General features: G+C 56.4%; 1 protein-coding gene across 1 annotated transcript in view; it reads left to right on the forward strand.

The window, feature by feature from the left end:
• The window catches only part of OTOG (otogelin), a 217,270-nt gene that overhangs the window by 89,195 nt on the left and 106,228 nt on the right, over positions 1-21,847 (forward strand). The window contains exons 17-27 of the mRNA XM_077453472.1: positions 1,565-1,742; positions 3,000-3,124; positions 6,267-6,479; positions 7,043-7,208; positions 9,752-9,826; positions 10,402-10,445; positions 10,580-10,733; positions 14,588-14,695; positions 15,262-15,400; positions 15,527-15,661; positions 21,528-21,674. Coding sequence (XP_077309598.1) covers positions 1,565-1,742; positions 3,000-3,124; positions 6,267-6,479; positions 7,043-7,208; positions 9,752-9,826; positions 10,402-10,445; positions 10,580-10,733; positions 14,588-14,695; positions 15,262-15,400; positions 15,527-15,661; positions 21,528-21,674 — 1,484 coding nt within the window. The remainder of the gene's footprint in view (positions 1-1,564; positions 1,743-2,999; positions 3,125-6,266; positions 6,480-7,042; positions 7,209-9,751; positions 9,827-10,401; positions 10,446-10,579; positions 10,734-14,587; positions 14,696-15,261; positions 15,401-15,526; positions 15,662-21,527; positions 21,675-21,847) is intronic.

Here is a 21,847-nt window from a genome sequence, read left to right on the forward strand (position 1 = left end):
GGGGGGAGGGGCATACGTGGATCGGAGGTGTGAGGGCTCCTACATTAGATGAGAAGTTGTGGGGAGGGGCGTACGTGGATCGGAGGTCTGAGGGCTCCTACAATAGATGAGTAGTTGGGGGGAGGGGCGTACATGGACCGGAGGTCTGAGGGCTCCTACAATAGATGAGTAGTTGGGGGGAGGGGCGTACATGGATCGGAGGTCTGAGGGCTCCTACAATAGATGAGTAGTTGGGGGGAGGGGCGTACATGGATCGGAGGTCTGAGGGCTCCTACAATAGATGAGGAGTTGGGGGGAGGGGCATACATGGATCGGAGGTGTGAGGGCTCCTACAATAGATGAGTAGTTGGGGGGAGGGGCATACGTGGATCGGAGGTGTGAGGGCTCCTACAATAGATGAGTAGATGGGGGGAGGGGTGTACATAGATCGGAGGTCTGAGGGCTCCTACAATAGATGAGGAGTTGGGGGGAGGGGTGTACGTGGATCGGAGGTCTGAGGGCTCCTACAATAGATGAGTAGTTGGGGGGAGGGGTGTACATGGATCGGAGGTCTGAGGGCTCCTACAATAGATGAGTAGTTGGGGGGAGGGGCGTACGTGGATCGGAGGTCTGAGGGCTCCTACAATAGATGAGGAGTTGGGGGGAGGGGTGTACATGGATCGGAGGTCTGAGGGCTCCTACAATAGATGAGTAGTTGGGGGGAGGGACGTACATGGATCGGAGGTCTGAGGGCTCCTACAATAGATGAGTAGTTGGGGGGAGGGGCGTACGTGGATCGGAGGTCTGAGGGCTCCTACAATAGATGAGTAGTTGGGGGAGGGGCGTACATGGATCGGAGGTCTGAGGGCTCCTACAATAGATGAGGAGTTGGGGGGAGGGGCATACATGGATCGGAGGTGTGAGGGCTCCTACAATAGATGAGTAGTTGGGGGAGGGGCGTACATGGATCGGAGGTCTGAGGGCTCCTACAATAGATGAGTAGTTGGGGGGAGGGGTGTACATGGATCGGAGGTCTGAGGGCTCCTACAATAGATGAGTAGTTGGGGGAGGGGCGTACATGGATCGGAGGTCTGAGGGCTCCTACAATAGATGAGGAGTTGGGGGGAGGGGCATACATGGATCGGAGGTGTGAGGGCTCCTACAATAGATGAGTAGTTGGGGGAGGGGCGTACATGGATCGGAGGTCTGAGGGCTCCTACAATAGATGAGGAGTTGGGGGGAAGGGGCGTACGTGGATCGGAGGTCTGAGGGCTCCTACAATAGATGAGTAGTTGGGGGGAAGGGTGTACATGGATTGGAGGTCTGAGGGCTCCTACAATAGATGAGGAGTTGGGGGGAGGGGCGTACATGGATCGGAGGTCTGAGGGCTCCTACAATAGATGAGTAGTTGGGGGGAGGGGCGTACGTGGATCGGAGGTCTGAGGGCTCCTACAATAGATGAGTAGTTGGGGGGAGGGGCGTACGTGGATCGGAGGTCTGAGGGCTCCTACAATAGAAGAGGACATTTGACTTCTCTCGTTCTTCGCCCTCTGGACACATTTCAGTGGATCTCCTCTCTTTTCAGACGTGTTCCGGGTGAGGAAACTCTCATCGGTCTTTGTACAAGTGAAGACGGACATCGGGCTGCAGCTGCTGTATGACCGGCGGGGTCTGCGCCTCTATCTCCAGCTGGATGGGCACTGGAAGGACAACACGGCCGGCCTTTGTGGGACCTTCAATGACAACACGCAGGATGACTTTCTGTACGTGCCGCGCCTTGTATTCAGAGTCAGGGGGTCCTCACTGCTATAAGGGGGTCCATAAATCTATAATAGGGCCCATACTTGTAACATAGACCCCTACCTTTACTTCTATAAAGGGGGTCCGTACTTCTTTAATGGGGTCCATACTTCTATATGGTGGTGGGGGGGTCCATATTTCTATATGGTGGTGGGGGTGGGGGGTCCATACTTCTATATGGTGGTGGGGGTGGGGGGGTTCCATACTTCTATATGGTGGTGGGGGGTCCATATTTCTATATGGTGGTGGGGGTGGGGGGTTCCATTTTTCTATACGGTGGTGGGGGTGGGGGGTCCATACTTCTATATGGTGGTGGGGGTGTTCCATACTTCTATATGGTGGTGGGGGGGGGGGGGGTTCCATACTTCTATATGGTGGTGGGGGTGTTCCATACTTCTATATGGTGGTGGGGGGGGGGGGTTCCATACTTCTATATGGTGGTGGGGGGTTCCATACTTCTATATGGGGGTGGGGGGGGTTCCATACTTCTATATGGTGGTGGGGGGGGGGGGGTTCCATACTTCTATATGGTGGTGGGGGGTCCATACTTCTATATGGTGGTGGGGGTTGGGTGGTTCCATTTTTCTATATGGTGGTGGGGGTGGGGATGGGGGGTTCCATATTTCTATACGGTGGTGGGGGTTGGGTGGTTCCATATTTCTATATGGTGGTGGGGGTGGGGGGGTCCATACTTCTATATGGTGGTGGGGGTGGGGGGGTTCCATATTTCTATATGGTGGTGGGGGTTGGGTGGTTCCATATTTCTATATGGTGGTGGGGGTGGGGGGGTCCATACTTCTATATGGTGGTGGGGGTGGGGGGGTTCCATATTTCTATATGGTGGTGGGTCCATATTTCTATATGGTGGTGGGGGTGGGGGGTCCATACTTCTATATGGTGGTGGGGGTGGGGGGGTCCATACTTCTATATGGTAGTGGGGGTGGGAGGTTCCATATTTCTATACGGTGGTGGGGGTTGGGTGGTTGCATATTTCTATATGGTGGTGGGGGTGGGGGGCTCCATATTTCTATATGGGGGGGTGGGGGGGTCCATATATCAGTAAATGTGGGAATGGCTGTCTTCCTGGACACATTCTGTGTATCTCTGTTCAGCAGGAGATGCTGACTGCTCTTCCTCTTCTCTGATTGGATGACCTCCTTCTACTCTTCCATGGACCTCTTTCTTGTAGCTGACGCACATTTTCATGTTTCGGGGTGCAGGTCTCCGGTTGGGGTTCCGGAAAGTACTCCGCAGCTGTTCGGGTATTCCTGGAAGACGTCATCCGCCTGCAGAGTGGAGTATCCTCCCTCCCCCCTGGACCCCTGCGATGTCCACTTACAGGCAGGTAGGTATTTGATCCTCTAAACCTCCTCAGGATGTTGGAGGTCCTCCGATAACCGGCTACAGCCCTCTAAATTCTAATCTATAAATGATATTCATAACTCCGCCCTCATCATCAGCAAATCAGATCTCTCCGGATTCCGGGATCAGAGATTGTTGGGAGGAAATGTTCCTGAATAGCTGAGAAGTCCTCTTGTTGGGGGTGGGGGTGCAGCTTGTGACTTATAGTTACCCACTGGTCCTCTGTACTGCCCCCTTCAGATGGAGGAAAGTCATTGCAGCCAGTGGGCGGAGGCCCTTTATCTGCTTTCTTCACTTTATAAGAGCTGGAAAAGGAAAGTTTCTGTTTTTTTAGGTGCAAAATAGTCAGTCATAGTCCGATTGGATAAAATGGAGCAAAAACGAAACTCCCCCCTCCTTCATGGTGAGCCCTTCCCCCTCCTATACAGTGAGCCCTTCCCCCTCCTGTACGGTGAGGCCGCCCCCCCCTCCTATACAGTGAGCCCTTCCCCCTTCCTGTAGGGTGAGCCCATCCCCTTCCTGTAGGGTGAGCCCGTCCCCCCTCCTGTAGGGTGAGGCCTTCCCCCTCTATACAGTGAGCCCTTCGCCCTCCTGTGCGGTGAGCCCATCCCCCTCCTGTACGGTGAGCCCGTCCCCCCTCCTGTAGGGTGAGCCCGTCCCCTTCCTGTAGGGTGAGCCCGTCCCCTTCCTGTAGGGTGAGCCCGTCCCCTTCCTGTAGGGTGAGCCCGTCCCCCCTCCTGTAGGGTGAGCCCGTCCCCTTCCTGTAGGGTGAGCCCGTCCCCCCTCCTGTACGGTGAGCCCGTCCCCCTCCTGTACGGTGAGCCCGTCCCCCTCCTATAGGGTGAGCCCGTCCCCCTCCTGTAGGGTGAGCCCGTCCCCCTCCTGTAGGGTGAGCCCGTCCCCCCTCCTGTACGGTGAGCCCGTCCCCCCTCCTGTAGGGTGAGCCCGTCCCCCCTCCTGTAGGGTGAGCCCATCCCCTTCCTGTAGGGTGAGCCCGTCCCCCCTCCTGTAGGGTGAGGCCTTCCCCCTCCTATACAGTGAGCCCTTCGCCCTCCTGTGCGGTGAGTCCGTCCCCCCTCCTGTACGGTGAGCCCGTCCCCCCTCCTGTACGGTGAGCCCCTCCCCCCCCTCCTGTACGGTGAGCCCGTCCCCCCTCCTGTACGGTGAGCCCGTCCCCCCTCCTGAACGGTGAGCCCGTCCCCCCTCCTGAACGGTGAGCCCATCCCCCCTCCTGTACGGTGAACCCGTCCCCCCTCCTGTAGGGTGAGCCCGTCCCCCCTCCTGTACGGTGAGCCCGTCCCCCCTCCTGTACGGTGAGCCCGTCCCCCCTCCTGTACGGTGAGCCCGTCCCCCCTCCTGTACGGTGAGCCCGTCCCCCCTCCTGTACGGTGAGCCCCTCCCCCCCCTCCTGTACGGTGAGCCCGTCCCCCCTCCTGTAGGGTGAGCCCGTCCCCCCTCCTGTACGGTGAGCCTGTCCCCCCTCCTGTACGGTGAGCCCGTCCCCCCTCCTGTACGGTGAGCCCGTCCCCCCTCCTGTACGGTGAGCCCGTCCCCCCTCCTGTACGGTGAGCCCGTCCCCCCTCCTGTACGGTGAACCCATCCCCCCTCCTGTACGGTGAGCCCCTCCCCCCCCTCCTGTACGGTGAGCCCGTCCCCCCTCCTGTAGGGTGAGCCCGTCCCCCCTCCTGTACGGTGAGCCCGTCCCCCTCCTGTAGGGTGAGCCCGTCCCCCCTCCTGTAGGGTGAGCCCGTCCCCCCTCCTGTAGGGTGAGCCCGTCCCCCCTCCTGTACGGTGAGCCTGTCCCCCCTCCTGTACGGTGAGCCCGTCCCCCCTCCTCCTGTACGGTGAGCCCGTCCCCCTCCTGTACGGTGAGGCCGTCCCCCCTCCTGTACGGTGAGACCCTCCCCCCCTCCTGTACGGTGAGGCCGTCCCCCCCCTCCTGTACGGTGAGCCCGTCCCCCCCTCCTGTACGGTGAGCCCGTCCCCCCTCCTGTACGGTGAGCCCGTCCCCCCTCCTGTACGGTGAGCCCGTCCCCCCTCCTGTACGGTGAGCCCGTCCCCCCTCCTGTACGGTGAGCCCGTCCCCCCTCCTGTACGGTGAGCCCGTCCCCCTCCTGTACGGTGAGCCCCTCCCCCCCCTCCTGTACGGTGAGCCCGTCCCCCCTCCTGTAGGGTGAGCCCGTCCCCCCTCCTGTACGGTGAGCCCGTCCCCCCTCCTGTACGGTGAGCCCGTCCCCCTCCTGTACGGTGAGGCCGTCCCCCCTCCTGTACGGTGAGACCCTCCCCCCCTCCTGTACGGTGAGGCTGTCCCCCCCCTCCTGTACGGTGAGCCCGTCCCCCCCTCCTGTACGGTGAGCCCGTCCCCCCCTCCTGTACGGTGAGCCCGTCCCCCCTCCTGTACGGTGAGCCCGTCCCCCCTCCTGTACGGTGAGCCCGTCCCCCCTCCTGTACGGTGAGCCCGTCCCCCTCCTGTACGGTGAGCCCCTCCCCCCCCTCCTGTACGGTGAGCCCGTCCCCCCTCCTGTACGGTGAGCCCGTCCCCCCTACTGTACGGTGAGCCCGTCCCCCCTCCTGTACGGTGAGCCCGTCCCCCCTCCTGTACGGTGAGCCCGTCCCCCCTCCTGTACGGTGAACCCGTCCCCCCCTCCTGTACGGTGAGCCCCTCCCCCCCCTCCTGTACGGTGAGCCCGTCCCCCTCCTGTACGGTGAGCCCGTCCCCCCTCCTGTACGGTGAGCCCGTCCCCCCTCCTGTACGGTGAACCCGTCCCCCCTCCTGTACGGTGAGCCCCTCCCCTCCCTCCTGTACGGTGAGCCCGTCCCCCCTCCTGTAGGGTGAGCCCGTCCCCCCCCTCCTGTACGGTGAGCCCCTCCCCCCCTCCTGTACGGTGAGCCCCTCCCCCCCTCCTGTACGGTGAGCCCGTCCCCCCTCCTGTACGGTGAGCCCGTCCCCCCTCCTGTACGGTGAGCCCGTCCCCCCTCCTGTACGGTGAGCCCCTCCCCCCCCTCCTGTACGGTGAGGCCGTCCCCCCCCTCCTGTACGGTGAGCCCGTCCCCCCCCTCCTGTACGGTGAGGCCGTCCCCCTCATGGTGATCATTCCTGACCTCACTCCTGCTCTTCTCCACAGCTTCCTACGCTTCGGAAAGTTGCAGTATAATCAGCCATGATGTGTTTGCTCGGTGTCACCCGTATCTGAGCCCGGTGTCATACTACGAGCAGTGCCGGAGGGACACCTGTAAGTGTGGGGAGGAATGTCTCTGCTCTGCCCTGGCACACTACGCCTACCAGTGCCGCAGCTATGGGATCGTCATCGACTTCAGATCCAACTTCCCCGACTGTGGTATGTATGACGGAGATGGGGGTCTGTGTTATAAATGACGGAGATGGGGGAGGGGGGGTGAGAAATGACGGAGATGGGGGGTGAGAAATGACAGAGATGGGGGAGTGAGAAATGACGGAGATGGGGGGGGGGGGGGGGATGAGAAATGACGGAGATGGGGGGGTGAGTGAGAAATGATGGAGATGGGGGGTGAGAAATGACGGAGATGGGGGGATGAGAAATGACGGAGATGGGGGGGTGAGAAATTATTGAGAAATGACGGAGATGGGGGGGGGGGGGGTGAGTGAGAAATGATGGAGATGGGGGGGGATGGGGGGATGAGAAATGACAGAGATAGGGGGGTGAGTGAGAAATGATGGGGGGGGTGAGTGAGAAATGATGGGGGGGTGAGTGAGAAATGATGGGGGGGTGAGTGAGAAATGACGTAGATGGGGGGTGAGAAATGACGGAGATGGGGGGGGTGAGTGAGAAATGACGGAGATAGGGGGGTGAGTGAGAAATGATGGGGGGGGTGAGTGACGGGGGAGACCCCCTCATCCTGACATCTGATGACTCTCCTCCAGGTCTGGTGTGTGGGCGATCGATGGTCTATGGGACGTGTGTGGATCTCTGTGCTCAGACCTGTCAGTCTCTCTCCTCTCCGGGGTCCTGTGATGACGGATGCTCTGAGGGCTGCGCCTGTCCGGAGGGAACCTTCCTCCACACCGAGCTGGAGACCTGTGTAGAGAGGTGAGTGTGTGGGGACCCTATAGATGTGTGTTGGGGGACAGAGGGGACCCTATAGATGTATGTTGGGGGGGGCGGAGGGGACCATATAGATGTGTGTTGGGGGACAGAGGGGACCCTATAGATGTATGTTGGGGGGGGGGGGTGGAGGGAGACCATATAGATGTGTGTTGGGGGGGGGGGGGGTGGAGGGAGACCCTATAGATGTGTGTTGGGGGGGTGGAGGGGACCCTATAGATGTGTGCTGGGGGACGGAGGGGACCCTATAGATGTGTGTTGGGGGGCGGAGGGATGCTATAGATGTGTGTTGGGGGTGGTGGCGGAGGGGGCCCTATAGATGTGTGTTGGGGGTGGAGGGGGCCCTATAGATGTGTGTTGGGGGGCGGAGGGACGCTATAGATGTGTGTTGGGGGGTGGAGGGGGACCCTATAGATGTGTGTTGGGGGCGGAGGGGACCCTATAGATGTGTGTTGGGGGTGGAGGGGACCCTATAGATGTGTGTTGTGGGGCAGAGGGGACCCTATAGATGTGTGTTGGGGGGCGGAGGGGACCCTATAGATGTGTGTTGGGGGCGGAGGGGGACCCTATAGATGTGTGTTGGGGGTGGAGGGGACCCTATAGATGTGTGTTGTGGGGCAGAGGGGACCCTATAGATGTGTGTTGGGGGTGGAGGGGACCCTATAGATGTGTGTTGTGGGGCAGAGGGGACCCCTATAGCTGTATGTTGGGGGTCACAGAGCTGTGTGAAACTGATCTGCAGCACGGTGGCCAAGACCATACAGCGGTATAACAGGACGGGTTCCCCTCAGAACAGGCCTCGCCATGGTCCACCAAAGAAGTTGAGGTCACGTGCTCAGCGTCATATCCAGAGGTTGTCTTTGGGAAATAGACGTATGAGTGCTGCCAGCATTGCTGCAGAGGTTGTAGGGGTGGGAGGTCAGCCTGTCAGTACTCAGACCATACGCCGCACACTGCATCAAATTGGTCTGCATGGCTGTCATCCCAGAAGGAAGCCTCTTCTAAAGATGATGCACAAGAAAGACCACAAACAGTTTGCTGAAGACAAGCAGACTAATGCCGCGTACACACGGGCGGACTGTTTGACGTACTTAGTCCGTGGAAACACATTTCAGCGGACAGTCCGCTCGTGTGTAGGCTAGTCGGACGGACTAAGAATGGCGCATGCCCAGAAAGGATTTACACGGCGGAAGGTTGCATTGCAGTGTATTGGACTTCCTATTTCTAGTCCCGTCGTACGTGCTGTACACGTCATCGCGCAAGCTTTCGACGGACTGTTTGTGCATCCGTGTGTGGTCAAGTCCGTTCAGTGGAAAGTACGACGGACTGTCCGTCGGATTGTATGACGAACTAAGTACGCCATACAATCCGCTCGTGTGTACGCGGCAATACAATCCGCCCGTGTGTACGCGGCAATACAATCCGCTCGTGTGTACGCGGCAATACAATCCGCTCGTGTGTACGCGGCAATACAATCCGCTCGTGTGTACGCGGCAATACAATCCGCTCGTGTGTACGCGGCAATACAATCCGCTCGTGTGTACGCGGCAATACAATCCGCTCGTGTGTACGCGGCAATACAATCCGCTCGTGTGTACGCGGCAATACAATCCGCTCGTGTGTACGCAGCATAAGGAGGTGGATTACTGGAACCACGTTCTGTGCTCTGATGAGGCCAAGATAAAGGTATTTGGTGTCAGATGGTGACAAGCGTGTGTGGGGGCAACCAGGTGAGGAGGACTTTGTGGGAGGAGTTTGGGGGACGGCCCCTTCCTGTTCCAACATGACTGCCCACCAGTACACAAAGCAAGGCCCATAGAGACACGGATGGGGGAGTTTGGGGTGCTGGAAAAAAAGTGCAAAATTCACATTATAATAATAACTAAAACCTATAAAATGAAGTGTAACAATCTAACAAATAAATATTCCAAAGTGCTATAATGGTGTGTCACTGTCAGTATCGGGGTGTCAGTATTGGAGTGGCTGTCAGTATCGGGGTGTCAGTATTGGAGTGTATGTCACTGTCAGTATCGGGGTGTCAGTATCGGGGTGTCAGTATCGGGGTGTATGTCACTGTCAGTATCGGGGTGTCAGTATCGGGGTGTCAGTATTGGAGTGTATGTCACTGTCAGTATCGGGGTGTCAGTATTGGAGTGTATGTCACTGTCAGTATCGGGGTGTCAGTATCGGGGTGTCAGTATTGGGGTGTATGTCACTGTCAGTATCGGGGTGTCAGTATCGGGGTGTCAGTATTGGGGTGTATGTCACTGTCGGTATCGGGGTGTCAGTATCGGGGTGTCAGTATTGGGGTGTATGTCACTGTCGGTATCGGGGTGTCATTATCGGGGTGTCAGTATTGGAGTGTATGTCACTGTCAGTATCGGGGTGTCAGTATTGGAGTGTATGTCACTGTCAATATTGGGGTGTCAGTATTGGAGTGTATGTCACTGTCAGTATCGGGGTGTCAGTATTGGGGTGTATGTCACTGTCAGTATCGGGGTGTCAGTATGTCCCCCTCTGTGTTGCAGGAGTCGGTGTCCGTGTTACATCGGGGGGATGGATTACCAGCCGGGGGAGGATATCATCACTTCTCTGGGAAGATGGTAAGATGGAATGAGAGGTAACGATCGTCCAATCCTCCTAATAAACACGTTCGCCTCGCCCCCCCCCCCCTCTATATACCGCCATCTGCTACACCCAACTCTACAACTGGTAATACAGAACACCTTCGGTCACAATGCTGTGGGGGTGATATTCTCAGGGTGATGGTTCCAGTGTTGGGGTTCATGTTCTCGGGGTGATGGTTGCAGTGTTGGGGTTCATGTTCTCGGGGTGATGGTTCCAGTGTTGGAGGTCATGTTCTCGGGGTGATGGTCGCAGTGTTGGGGGTCATGTTCTCGGGTGACGGTCGCAGTGTTGGGGGTCATGTTCTCGGGGTGATGGTCGCAGTGTTGGAGGTCATGTTCTCAGGGTGATGGTCGCAGTTTTGGGGGAGGTCATGTTCTCGGGGTGATGCTCGCAGTGTTGGGGGTCATGTTCTTGGGTGATGGCTGCAGTGTTAGAGGTCATGTTCTCAGGGTGATGGTCACAGTTTTGGGGGAGGTCATGTTCTCGGGGTGATGGTTGCAGTGTTGGGGGGCCATCTTCTTGGGGTGACTCTTCATCCTCTCTCTTGCAGTCGCTGTGAAGACGGGGTGATGAGCTGTGAGAGTCAGGACTCAGGTGAGTGATAATTTGTTACATTGTGGTCTCCATGTTTCGGGGATGTAGGGTTGTGTCATAGTGGAGGTGATGATGTGACACCCGCCAGTGACCTCGCCCTTATGAGACCCTGATCCTCCCCTTGTGTGTTGCAGGTGTGGAGTGTGCGGCGGGTCTGATATATTATAACTGCAGCCAGAGGGCGCCGGACCCGGAGTTGAGCAGAGAGCGGACCTGCGAGAACCACCTTCTGAATGTTACCACGTCCACCCATCTGCCCTGCGTGTCAGGCTGCGTATGCCCCAGAGGGTGAGTGTGGACATACCTGATATTACTTACCTGTGCAGGTAAGTCCCCCAGCTGGACCAGGGGGGTAACCAAGTTTTGGTAGTCTGACCTCCAATCAGGAGAGTTGTGGCTTTAAAACTTTAACCCCTAAGTGCCCCCTTGGTCTTCATCGTATGTGTATTAACCCCTCAGTGACCGGTCTTCATCGTATGTGTAGTGTGACGGACGCCCCGTACTCGGAGTATGTCCGCCGTAGACGCTTCCTTGCCTGGTACCAGTACAATCCAAGACCCCCCAGCCCACCCACCAATTGTCGAGACATCAGTGTAGGGGGAAAACATAAGACTGTTTATTCAAACACAGGTACAAAGAGATCTACACCCAGAGGACAACCCCCATCGTTACATAATGACATGGGGCGGGGGAAACTTTACCTCCTCCAGTAACATGACACGGGTGTATTCAGCCTTCCAACAGTAAACTGTCTTTAGTAGGGGCTTCTGGAGAAACACCCCCTCCCAGCTAATCCACAGAGACATATACATCCCATAATAGGTTGCTCCCGAGGCAGACAGACACAATAGAACAATGGAATACAGCCACACAATCATGTGAATTCACCTAAAAAGGTGGAATTGTTTATCCTCATATATTTCTGGAGGGATATTGTTCAGAAATATTAATGTCCCAAGTGAAAGATCCCCCTTCATTCTTTCACCACAAACCACACACATAGAACTTGGGATAACGGGGGTAAAAGGAAATGTGGAGTCTGTTGTGGTTGTACTGGGAGTCTGGATAGTACAAATCATAGTGGGCTTCTTGGTCACCCTGTGTCCCTAATAGACACAGGGTGACATACACATAGGAGGGGCTGGGGGAGCTGGACACCGAGTTCCACAAGCCCCCCACCCAAAGTGACTCCCGTCACATGTATTAACTCCTCAGCGACCGGTCTACACCGTATGTGTATTAACATCGCAAAAATCGGGCAGATGCCCAGCAGTTGGAATAAAGTGACCCCAGACAACATGCTATCAAAATAAGTATAATTTACTGGACATGAGATTATTGAAAATGGAGGACAGAAAACCTCCACCACACACAACAACGTTGCTATAAATGAAGTAAAAATTCACCACATACAGAGCCCAGGAAGCCCAGACTGATAGAACTGTGTGTATAGAGGACGATCGAGCCGACAGCTCATTACTGGTAGAAGTCCATCGAGGGGGGAAGATCGGATAGTAACACACCGTGACGGGAATACCAATGAGAGGGGACATCGGTATCTTTCCATCAGTGTTACCTCCCCCTCCAATGTCCCAGAATCCCCTCAATGTGGTCCCGGGACAATGATGGGAGTGCTCCTCCTCCTCTGTAGATCTTTGCTCTCTCTCTCTCTGTCTGTGTCTCTCTCTGTCTCTCTCTCTGTCTCGCTCTGTCTCTCTCTTCCCCCCTCTCTGTTCTCTCTCTCCATCACTCTGTTCTCTCTCTTCGTCTCTCTGTCTCTGTCTCTCTCTCTCTATCTCTGTCTCTCTCTCTCTCTATCTCTGTCTCTCTCTCTCCCTCTCTGTCTCTCTCTCTCCCTATCTGTCTCTCTCTCTCCCTCTCTGTCTCTCTCTGTGCCTGTCTCTCTGTCCCTCTCTCTCTGTGCCTGTCTCTCTGTCTCTCCGTCTCTGTGTCTCTCTCCCTCTCTCTCTGTGCCTTTTTCTCCCTCTCTCTGTGCCTTTTTCTCCCTCTCTCTCTCTCTGTGTCTCTCTCTGTCTCTCTCTTTATGTGCCTCTCTCTCTTTCTATGTGCCTCTCCCTCGCTGTCTCTCTGTGTCTCTCCCTCTCTCTGTCTGTGCCTCTCTCTCTGTCGCTCTCTCTGTGCCTCTCTCTCCCTCTCTGTCTCTCTCTCTGTGCCTCTCTATCCCTTTTTGTCTCTCCCTGTTTGTCTCTCTCTCTCTCTTTCTGTGTGTCTCTCTCTCTCTGTTTCTCTCTCTCTGTCTCTCCCTCTCTCTCTGTGTCTCTCTCTCTCTCTCTATGTCTCTCCCTCTCTCTGTGTGTCTCTCTCTCTGTGTCTCTCTCTCTCTCTCTCGCTGTGTCTCTCTCTGTCTCTCCCCCTCTCTCTCTGTCTGTCTGTCTCTCTGTCTGTCTCCATCTCTATCTCTCTGTTCCTCTGTCTCTCCCTCTCTGTCCCTCTGTCTCTCCCTCTCTCTCTCCCTCTCTCTCTCTCTCTCTCTCTCTCTCTCTCCCTCTCTGTCCCTCTCTCTCTCCCTCTGTCTCTCTGTCCCTCTCTCTCTCCCTCTGTCTCTCTGTCTCTCTCTCCCTCTCTCCGTCTCTGTCTCTCCGTCTCTGTCTCTCCGTCTCTGTCTCTCCGTCTCTGTCTCTCCGTCTCTGTCCCTCTCTCTCTCCCTCTGTCTCTCTGTCTCTCCGTCTCTGTCTCTCCGTCTCTGTCTCTCCGTCTCTGTCTCTGTGTCTCTCTCTCTCTCTCTCTCTCTCTCTCTCGCTCTGTCTGTCCTTCTCCTCGGGTCGGTGGCACCTTTTGGCGCTCTCATTCTTAATTCTCCTGGTTTTTAGTTCAGATCTTCCATCTGATTTTGGTGTTGTTTGATTGGCTGGCAGAGTGCAGGGAGTCGGTGAAGCGCGGGAGGAGGAGTCTCATTAGGAATTTTAGGAGCGTTAAATGAGACACATTGAAGGTTTTCATCAAATGTCAATTAGAAGCATCTGAGCGAAGCGCGCCGGACAATGAGTGCTGTGATTAGGGTTCAGAGACCCCCCATATAACATAATAATATATAACAATGTAATTATTAAAGTGGTTGTGAACCCTTACAGACCGCGGGGACCCGCAGGCCAGCCTAGATTAAAGTGATTAACCTGAAGATCCATGAAATATCTAAACCTACACAGTTTAGGTGATATTTGCAAAAAGACAGTCACCGCTGTCTGCGGCGCATGCGCACTGAGCTTGCCTCTGCTAACGGCGATATGCACAGGAGTGACGTCATCGCTGCTCCGGCCACTCACAGCGCCAGAGCAGCGATACCCGAAAGAAGATGGAGGCTTCGTGCCACAGGGGACAGCGGTGACATCGCCAGCTCCTGTGTCAGGTAAGTGACACATAATGGCCTACGATGCGAAGCGATGCGATGCGATGCGTATTAGTCCTTTATGCTTTACCTTTGCAGGGAAACAAAGGAAGTAAACCTATCAGGGTTTACTTCCTTTTTAATACACCCTATAATAGTATCATATAAAATATAACATATAATGTAGTATATTTATATAGCGCCAACAATTCATACCGTATATTATTATATACAGTACGATGACCCCCCCTCCCCCATTAGTATATTCGGAGTCTCCCTATATTGTCATCGCTACAATCTGAAAATGATCAATAATTATCATTGTCTGATATCAGCTGTATGAATAGGGGAATTTCTCCTCCCGCTGGGTGATCAGATGTGGGTGGTGCCGGGGCCACTAAGTGACCAGATGTGGGTGGTGCTGGGGCCACTAGGTGATCAGATGTGGGTGGTGCTGGGGCCACTAGGTGATCAGATGTGGGTGGTGCCGGGGCCACCGGGTGACCAGATGTGGGTGGTGCCGGGGCCACCGGGTGACCAGATGTGGGTGGTGCCGGGGCCACCGGGTGACCAGATGTGGGTGGTGCCGGGGCCACCGGGTGATCAGATGTGGGTGGTCCCGGGTGATCAGATGTGGGTGGTCCCGGGTGATCAGATGTGGGTGGTCCCGGGTGATCAGATGTGGGTGGTCCCGGGTGATCAGATGTGGGTGGTCCCGGGTGATCAGATGTGGGTGGTCCCGGGTGATCAGATGTGGGTAGTTAAGTGTAATTGGTGGTCTGTCTTCTCTTTCCAGGCTGGTAAAGCACGGCAATGAGTGTTTTCCTCCAGATGCCTGTCCCTGTTCCTGGAAGGCCAAGGAATATTTCCCGGGAGAGGTGGTCAGTTCCTCCTGTCACACCTGGTAAGTTCTGTCTGAGTGCCTGACCCTACCCCTAATCCTTACCTTTACACTAACCCTAATCCTTACCTATTCTTCACACTGACCCTATCTCTATCCCAATTCATAATCTTAATTCTTACCATAACCAAAACCCTATCCCTTACCCTCATCGTATTCCTATATCTAACTCTCACCCTAATCCTTACCCTAACATATACCCATACGCTATCCCTAACCCTAAACTCTTATTCTAATCTTTACATGACCCTATGAGTGTCTTGGCCACCTTCCTGCCATTACCCCATTCATGGCTCCTACTGGGGAACTTTGTGTTCTACAATTTATCGGGTTCCTAAAGACACAACATCCCGACTCTGACTACCCCACTACTCCATGACCCCATGTATACATCACTGTGTATCCAATAGTCGGTGACCACATATATAGATTGCTAATCGTCCAATACTCTGTGACCACACACACAGATTGTGATGTGTCCAATGTTTGGTGGCCACAATTTGGCTTGTGATGGAATGACTTCTGTGAATGAAGTTTCTGCTGACAATGTTTTGCAACCCATTTTGCAGTGTTTGCCATCATGGATCCTTCCAGTGTTCCTTCCGCCCCTGTCCGGCCATGTGCACCTTCTACGGCGATCGCCATTTCCGAACGTTTGATGGTTTGGCCTTTGATTTCCTGGGAACATGTAAAGTTCATCTGGTGAAGGTGAGAGGTGGGGTGTCTCCTGTCCCCATTATATGACAACTGTCCATTGGTCATGACTTGTGGGCGGATCCCTCTGTACAGCCGGATTCGGTGTTTCCTGACTGACGGAGTTTTCTTGTCTTTCAGAGTCTGACGCCCACAAGCTTCTCAGTGATTGTAGAAAACGTGAATTGTTACAGTGCCGGGACCATCTGCAGGAAATCCATCACCATCAATGTCGGAGAATCGCAGATCCTGTTTGATGACGAGAGCGGAAATCCGGTAACTTTTTCCATAGTGGCAGGAAGAAGTGTGATGAGTTTGGGATGTCCCTCAATGTGACAGATGACCACACTGACCACATACACAGCTTGGGTCCTCCTCTGACCACATACACGGCTGGGGTCCTCCTCTGACCACATACACGGCTGGGGTCCTCCTCTGACCACATACACGGCTGGGGTCCTCCTCTGACCACATACACGGCTGGGGTCCTCTTCTGACCACATACACTGCTAGGGCGCTCTAAAGTGTGTTCCAGTTTTCTAACTGAGCTAGTCTCACATGGTTCTTGGTTGCAATATGTGGTTGGTGATGGGGGAAGGGTTGGGTGGGAAGGGATCAGCACAGTGTGGTTGGTGATAGGGGAAGGTTCGGATGGGAAGGGATCAGCACAATGTGGTTGGTGATGGGGGAAGGGTTGGGTGGGAAGGGGTTCAGCACAGTGTGGTTGGTGATAGGGGAAGGGTTGGGTGGGAAGGGGTTCAGCACAGTGTGGTTGGTGATGGGGGAAGGGTTGGGTGGGAAGGGATCAGCACAGTGTGGTTGGTGATAGGGGAAGGGTTGGGTGGGAAGGGACCGGCACAGTGTGGTTGGTGATGGGGGAAGGTTTGGATGGGAAGGGATCAGCACAATGTGGTTGGTGATGGGGGAAGGGTTGGTGATGAGGGAAGGGTTGAGTGGGAAGGGATCAGCACAGTGTGGTTGGTGATGGGGTAAGGGTTGGGTGGGAAGGGATCAGCACAGTGTGGTTGGTGATGGGGGAAGGGTTGGGTGGGAAGGGATCAGCACAGTGTGGTTGGTGATGGGGGAAGGGTTGGGTGGGAAGGGATCAGCACAGTGTGGTTGGTGATGGGGGAAGGGTTGGGTGGGAAGGGATCAGCACAGTGTGGTTGGTGATGGGGGAAGGGTTGGGTGGGAAGGGATCAGCACAGTGTGGTTGGTGATGGGGGAAGGGTTGGGTGGGAAGGGACCAGCACAGTGTGGTTGGTGATGAGGGAAGGGTTGGGTGGGAAGGGATCAGCACAGTGTGGTTGGTGATGAGGGAAGGGTTGGGTGGGAAGGGATCAGCACAGTGTGGTTGGTGATGGGGGAAGGGTTGGGTGGGAAGGGATCAGCACAGTGTGGATGGTGATGGGGGAAGGGTTGGGTGGGAAGGGATCAGCACAGTGTGGTTGGTGATGGGGGAAGGTTTGGATGGGAAGGGGTTCAGCACAGTGTGGTTGGTGATAGGGGAAGGGTTGGGTGGGAAGGGTTCAGCACAGTGTGGTTGGTGATGAGGGAAGGGTTGGGTGGGAAGGGTTCAGCACAGTGTGGTTGGTGATAGGGGAAGGGTTGGGTGGGAAGGGACCGGCACAGTGTGGTTGGTGATGAGGGAAGGGTTGGGTGGGAAGGGATCAGCACAGTGTGGTTGGTGATGAGGGAAGGGTTGGGTGGGAAGGGATCAGCACAGTGTGGTTGGTGATGGGGGAAGGTTTGGATGGGAAGGGATCAGCACAGTGCGGTTGGTGATGAGGGAAGGGTTGGGTGGGCTGGGATCAGCACAGTGTGGTTGGTGATGGGGGAAGGGTTGGGTGGGAAGGGATCAGCACAGTGCGGTTGGTGATGAGGGAAGGTTCAGATGGGAAGGGATCAACACAGTGTGGTTGGTGATGGGGGAAGGGTTGGTGATGAGGGAAGGGTTGGGTGGGAAGGGATCAGCACAGTGTGGTTGGTGATGGGGGAAGGTTTGGGTGGGAAGGGATCAGCACAGTGTGGTTGGTGATGAGGGAAGGGTTGGGTGGGAAGGGATCAGCACAATGTGGTTGGTGATGGGGGAAGGTTTGGGTGGGAAGGGATCAGCACAGTGTGGTTGGTGATGGGGGGAAGGGTTGGGTGGGAAGGGACCAGCACAATGTGGTTGGTGATGGGGGAAGGGTTGGATGGGAAGGGACCAGCACAATGTGGTTGGTGATGAGGGAAGGTTCAGATGGGAAGGGATCAGCACAGTGTGGTTGGTGATGGGGGAAGGGTTGGGTGGGAAGGGACCAGCACAGTGTAGTTGGTGATGAGGGAAGGGTTGGGTGGGAAGGGATCAGCACAATGTGGTTGGTGATGGGGGAAGGTTTGGGTGGGAAGGGATCAGCACAGTGTGGTTGGTGATGGGGGGAAGGGTTGGGTGGGAAGGGACCAGCACAATGTGGTTGGTGATGGGGGAAGGGTTGGATGGGAAGGGACCAGCACAATGTGGTTGGTGATGAGGGAAGGTTCAGATGGGAAGGGACCAGCACAATGTGGTTGGTGATGAGGGAAGGGTTGGTGATGAGGGAAGGGTTGGGTGGGAAGGGATCAGCACAGTGTGGTTGTTGATGGGGGAAGGGTTGGTGATGGGGGAAGGGTTGGGTGGGAAGGGACCAGCACAGTGTGGTTGGGGATGAGGGAAGGGTTGGTGATGAGGGAAGGGTTGGGTGGGAAGGGATCAGCACAGTGTGGTTGGTGATGAGGGAAGGGTTGGGTGGGAAGAGACCAGCACAGTGTGGTTGGTGATGGGGGAAGGGTTGGGTGGGAAGGGACCAGCACAGTGTGGTTGTTGATGGGGGAAGGGTTGGGTGGGAAGGGATCAGCACAGTGTGGTTGTTGATGGGGGAAGGGTTGGGTGGGAAGGGACCAGCACAATGTGGTTGGTGATGGGGGAAGGGTTGGGTGGGAAGGGACCAGCACAATGTGGTTGGTGATGGGGGAAGGGTTGAGTGGGAAGGGATCAGCACAGTGTGGTTGTTGATGGGGGAAGGGTTGAGTGGGAAGGGATCAGCACAGTGTGGTTGGTGATGGGGGAAGGGTTGGGTGGGAAGGGACCAGCACAGTGTGGTTGTTGATGGGGGAAGGGTTGAGTGGGAAGGGATCAGCACAGTGTGGTTGGTGATGGGGGAAGGGTTGGGTGGGAAGGGACCAGCACAGTGTGGTTGTTGATGGGGGAAGGGTTGGGTGGGAAGGGATCAGCACAGTGTGGTTGGTGATGGGGGAAGGGTTGGGTGGGAAGGGATCAGCACAGTGTGGTTGTTGATGGGGGAAGGGTTGAGTGGGAAGGGATCAGCACAGTGTGGTTGGTGATGGGGGAAGGGTTGGGTGGGAAGGGACCAGCACAGTGTGGTTGTTGATGGGGGAAGGGTTGGGTGGGAAGGGATCAGCACAGTGTGGTTGTTGATGGGGGAAGGGTTGGGTGGGAAGGGACCAGCACAATGTGGTTGGTGATGAGGGAAGGGTTGGGTGGGAAGGGATCAGCACAGTGTGGTTGTTGATGGGGGAAGGGTTGGTGATGGGGGAAGGGTTGGGTGGGAAGGGACCAGCACAGTGTGGTTGGTGATGAGGGAAGGGTTGGGTGGGAAGGGATCAGCACAGTGTGGTTGGTGATGAGGGAAGGGTTGGGTGGGAAGAGACCAGCACAGTGTGGTTGGTGATGGGGGAAGGGTTGGGTGGGGAGGGACCAGCACAGTGTGGTTGTTGATGGGGGAAGGGTTGGGTGGGAAGGGATCAGCACAGTGTGGTTGTTGATGGGGGAAGGGTTGGGTGGGAAGGGATCAGCACAATGTGGTTGGTGATGGTGGAAGGGATCAGCACAGTGTGGTTGGTGATGGGGGAAGGGTTGGTGATGGGGGGAAGGGTTGGGTGGGAAGGGATCAGCACAGTGGGGTTGGTGATGGGGGAAGGGTTGGTGATGGGGGAAGGGTTGGTGATGGGGGAAGGGTTGGTGATGGGGGAAGGGTTGGTGATGGGGGAAGGGTTGGTGATGGGGGAAGGGTTGGTGATTGTGGAAGGGTTGGGTGGGAAGGGATCAGCACAGTGTGGTTGGTGATGGGGGAAGGGTTGGGTGGGAAGGGATCAGCACGGTGTGGTTGGTGATGGGGGGAAGGGTTGGTGATGGGGGGAAGGGTTGGTGATGGGGGGAAGGGTTGGTGATGGGGGGGAAGGGTTGGGTGGGAAGGGATCAGCACAGTGCGGTTGGTGATGGGGGGAAGGGTTGGGTGGGAAGGGATCAGCACAGTGTGGTTGGTGATGGGGGAAGGGTTGGTGATGGGGGAAGGGTTGGTGATGAGGGAAGGGTTGGTGATGGGGGGAAGGGTTGGGTGGGAAGGGACCAGCACAGTGTGGTTGGTGATGGGGGAAGGGATCAGCACAGTGTGGTTGGTGATGGGGGAAGGGTTGGTGATGGGGGAAGGGTTGGTGATGGGGGAAGGGTTGGTGATGAGGGAAGGGTTGGTGATGAGGGAAGGGTTGGTGATGAGGGAAGGGTTGGTGATGAGGGAAGGGTTGGTGATGGGGGAAGGGTTGGTGATGGGGGAAGGGTTGGTGATGGGGGAAGGGTTGGTGATGGGGGAAGGGTTGGTGATGGGGGAAGGGTTGGTGATGGGGGGAAGGGTTGGTGATGGGGGGAAGGGTTGGTGATGGGGGAAGGGTTGGTGATGGGGGAAGGGTTGGTGATGGGGGAAGGGTTGGGTGGGAAGGGATCAGCACAATGTGGTTGGTGATGGGGGAAGGGTTGGTGATGGGGGAAGGGTTGGGTGGGAAGGGATCAGCACGGTGTGGTTGGTGATGGGGGGAAGGGTTGGTGATGGGGGGAAGGGTTGGTGATGAGGGAAGGGTTGGGTGGGAAGGGATCAGCACAGTGCGGTTGGTGATGGGGGAAGGGTTGGGTGGGAAGGGATCAGCACAGTGTGGTTGGTGATGGGGGAAGGGTTGGTGATGGGGGAAGGGTTGGTGATGGGGGAAGGGTTGGTGATGGGGGAAGGGTTGGTGATGAGGGAAGGGTTGGTGATGGGGGGAAGGGTTGGGTGGGAAGGGATCAGCACAGTATGGTTGGTGATGGGGGAAGGGTTGGGTGGGAAGGGATCAGCACGGTGTGGTTGGTGGTGGGGGAAGGGTTGGGTGGGAAGGGATCAGCACAGTGTGGTTGGTGATGGGGGAAGGGTTGGTGATGGGGGAAGGGTTGGTGATGAGGGAAGGGTTGGTGATGGGGGAAGGGTTGGGTGGGAAGGGATCAGCACGGTGTGGTTGGTGATGGGGGAAGGGTTGGTGATGGGGGAAGGGTTGGGTGGGAAGGGATCAGCACGGTGTGGTTGGTGATGGGGGAAGGGTTGGTGATGGGGGAAGGGTTGGGTGGGAAGGGATCAGCACGGTGTGGTTGGTGATGGGGGAAGGGTTGGTGATGGGGGAAGGGTTGGGTGGGAAGGGATCAGCACAGTATGGTTGGTGATGGGGGAAGGGTTGGGTGGGAAGGGATCAGCACGGTGTGGTTGGTGGTGGGGGAAGGGTTGGGTGGGAAGGGATCAGCACAGTGTGGTTGGTGATGGGGGAAGGGTTGGTGATGGGGGAAGGGTTGGTGATGAGGGAAGGGTTGGTGATGGGGGAAGGGTTGGGTGGGAAGGGATCAGCACGGTGTGGTTGGTGATGGGGGAAGGGTTGGTGATGGGGGAAGGGTTGGGTGGGAAGGGATCAGCACGGTGTGGTTGGTGATGGGGGAAGGGTTGGGTGGGAAGGGATCAGCACGGTGTGGTTGGTGATGGGGGAAGGGTTGGTGATGGGGGAAGGGTTGGGTGGGAAGGGATCAGCACGGTGTGGTTGGTGATGGGGGAAGGGTTGGTGATGGGGGAAGGGTTGGTGATTGTGGAAGGGTTGGGTGGGAAGGGATCAGCACAGTGTGGTTGGTGATGGGGGAAGGGTTGGTGATGGGGGAAGGGTTGGTGATGGGGGAAGGGTTGGGTGGGAAGGGATCAGCACGGTGTGGTTGGTGATGGGGGAAGGGTTGGGTGGGAAGGGTCCACATTTTGGTTGGAGTGCAGTTACAGGCAGTGAGTGGAGGGGTCGGGTCTGATGATCTGTTCTTGTATATCAGAGTACAGCCAGCATTATGGATGAACGGCAGGAACTGCACATCTGGCAGGCCGGATTCTTCACCTTTGTTCACTTTCCCTGGGAGGACATCACTATCCTGTGGGACCAGCGGACCACCGTCCATGTGCAAGCCGGGCCTAGGTGGCAGGTAAAGTAGACCTGATCTCATCTCCCCCCATATTCTGATCTCATCTCCCCCCATATTTTGATCTCATCTCCCCCCATATTCTGATCTCATCTCCCCCCTCACCCCGTTCTCATGTCCCCCCCACACCCCCTGATCTCATGTCCCCCCACACCCCCTGATCTCATGTCCCCCCC

Source organism: Lithobates pipiens, unplaced genomic scaffold, assembly GCF_037356315.1.
Source record: "Lithobates pipiens isolate NorthernLeopardFrog02 unplaced genomic scaffold, aLitPip1_a1.2 Scaffold_24, whole genome shotgun sequence".
Taxonomy (NCBI): Eukaryota; Metazoa; Chordata; class Amphibia; order Anura; family Ranidae; genus Lithobates; species Lithobates pipiens.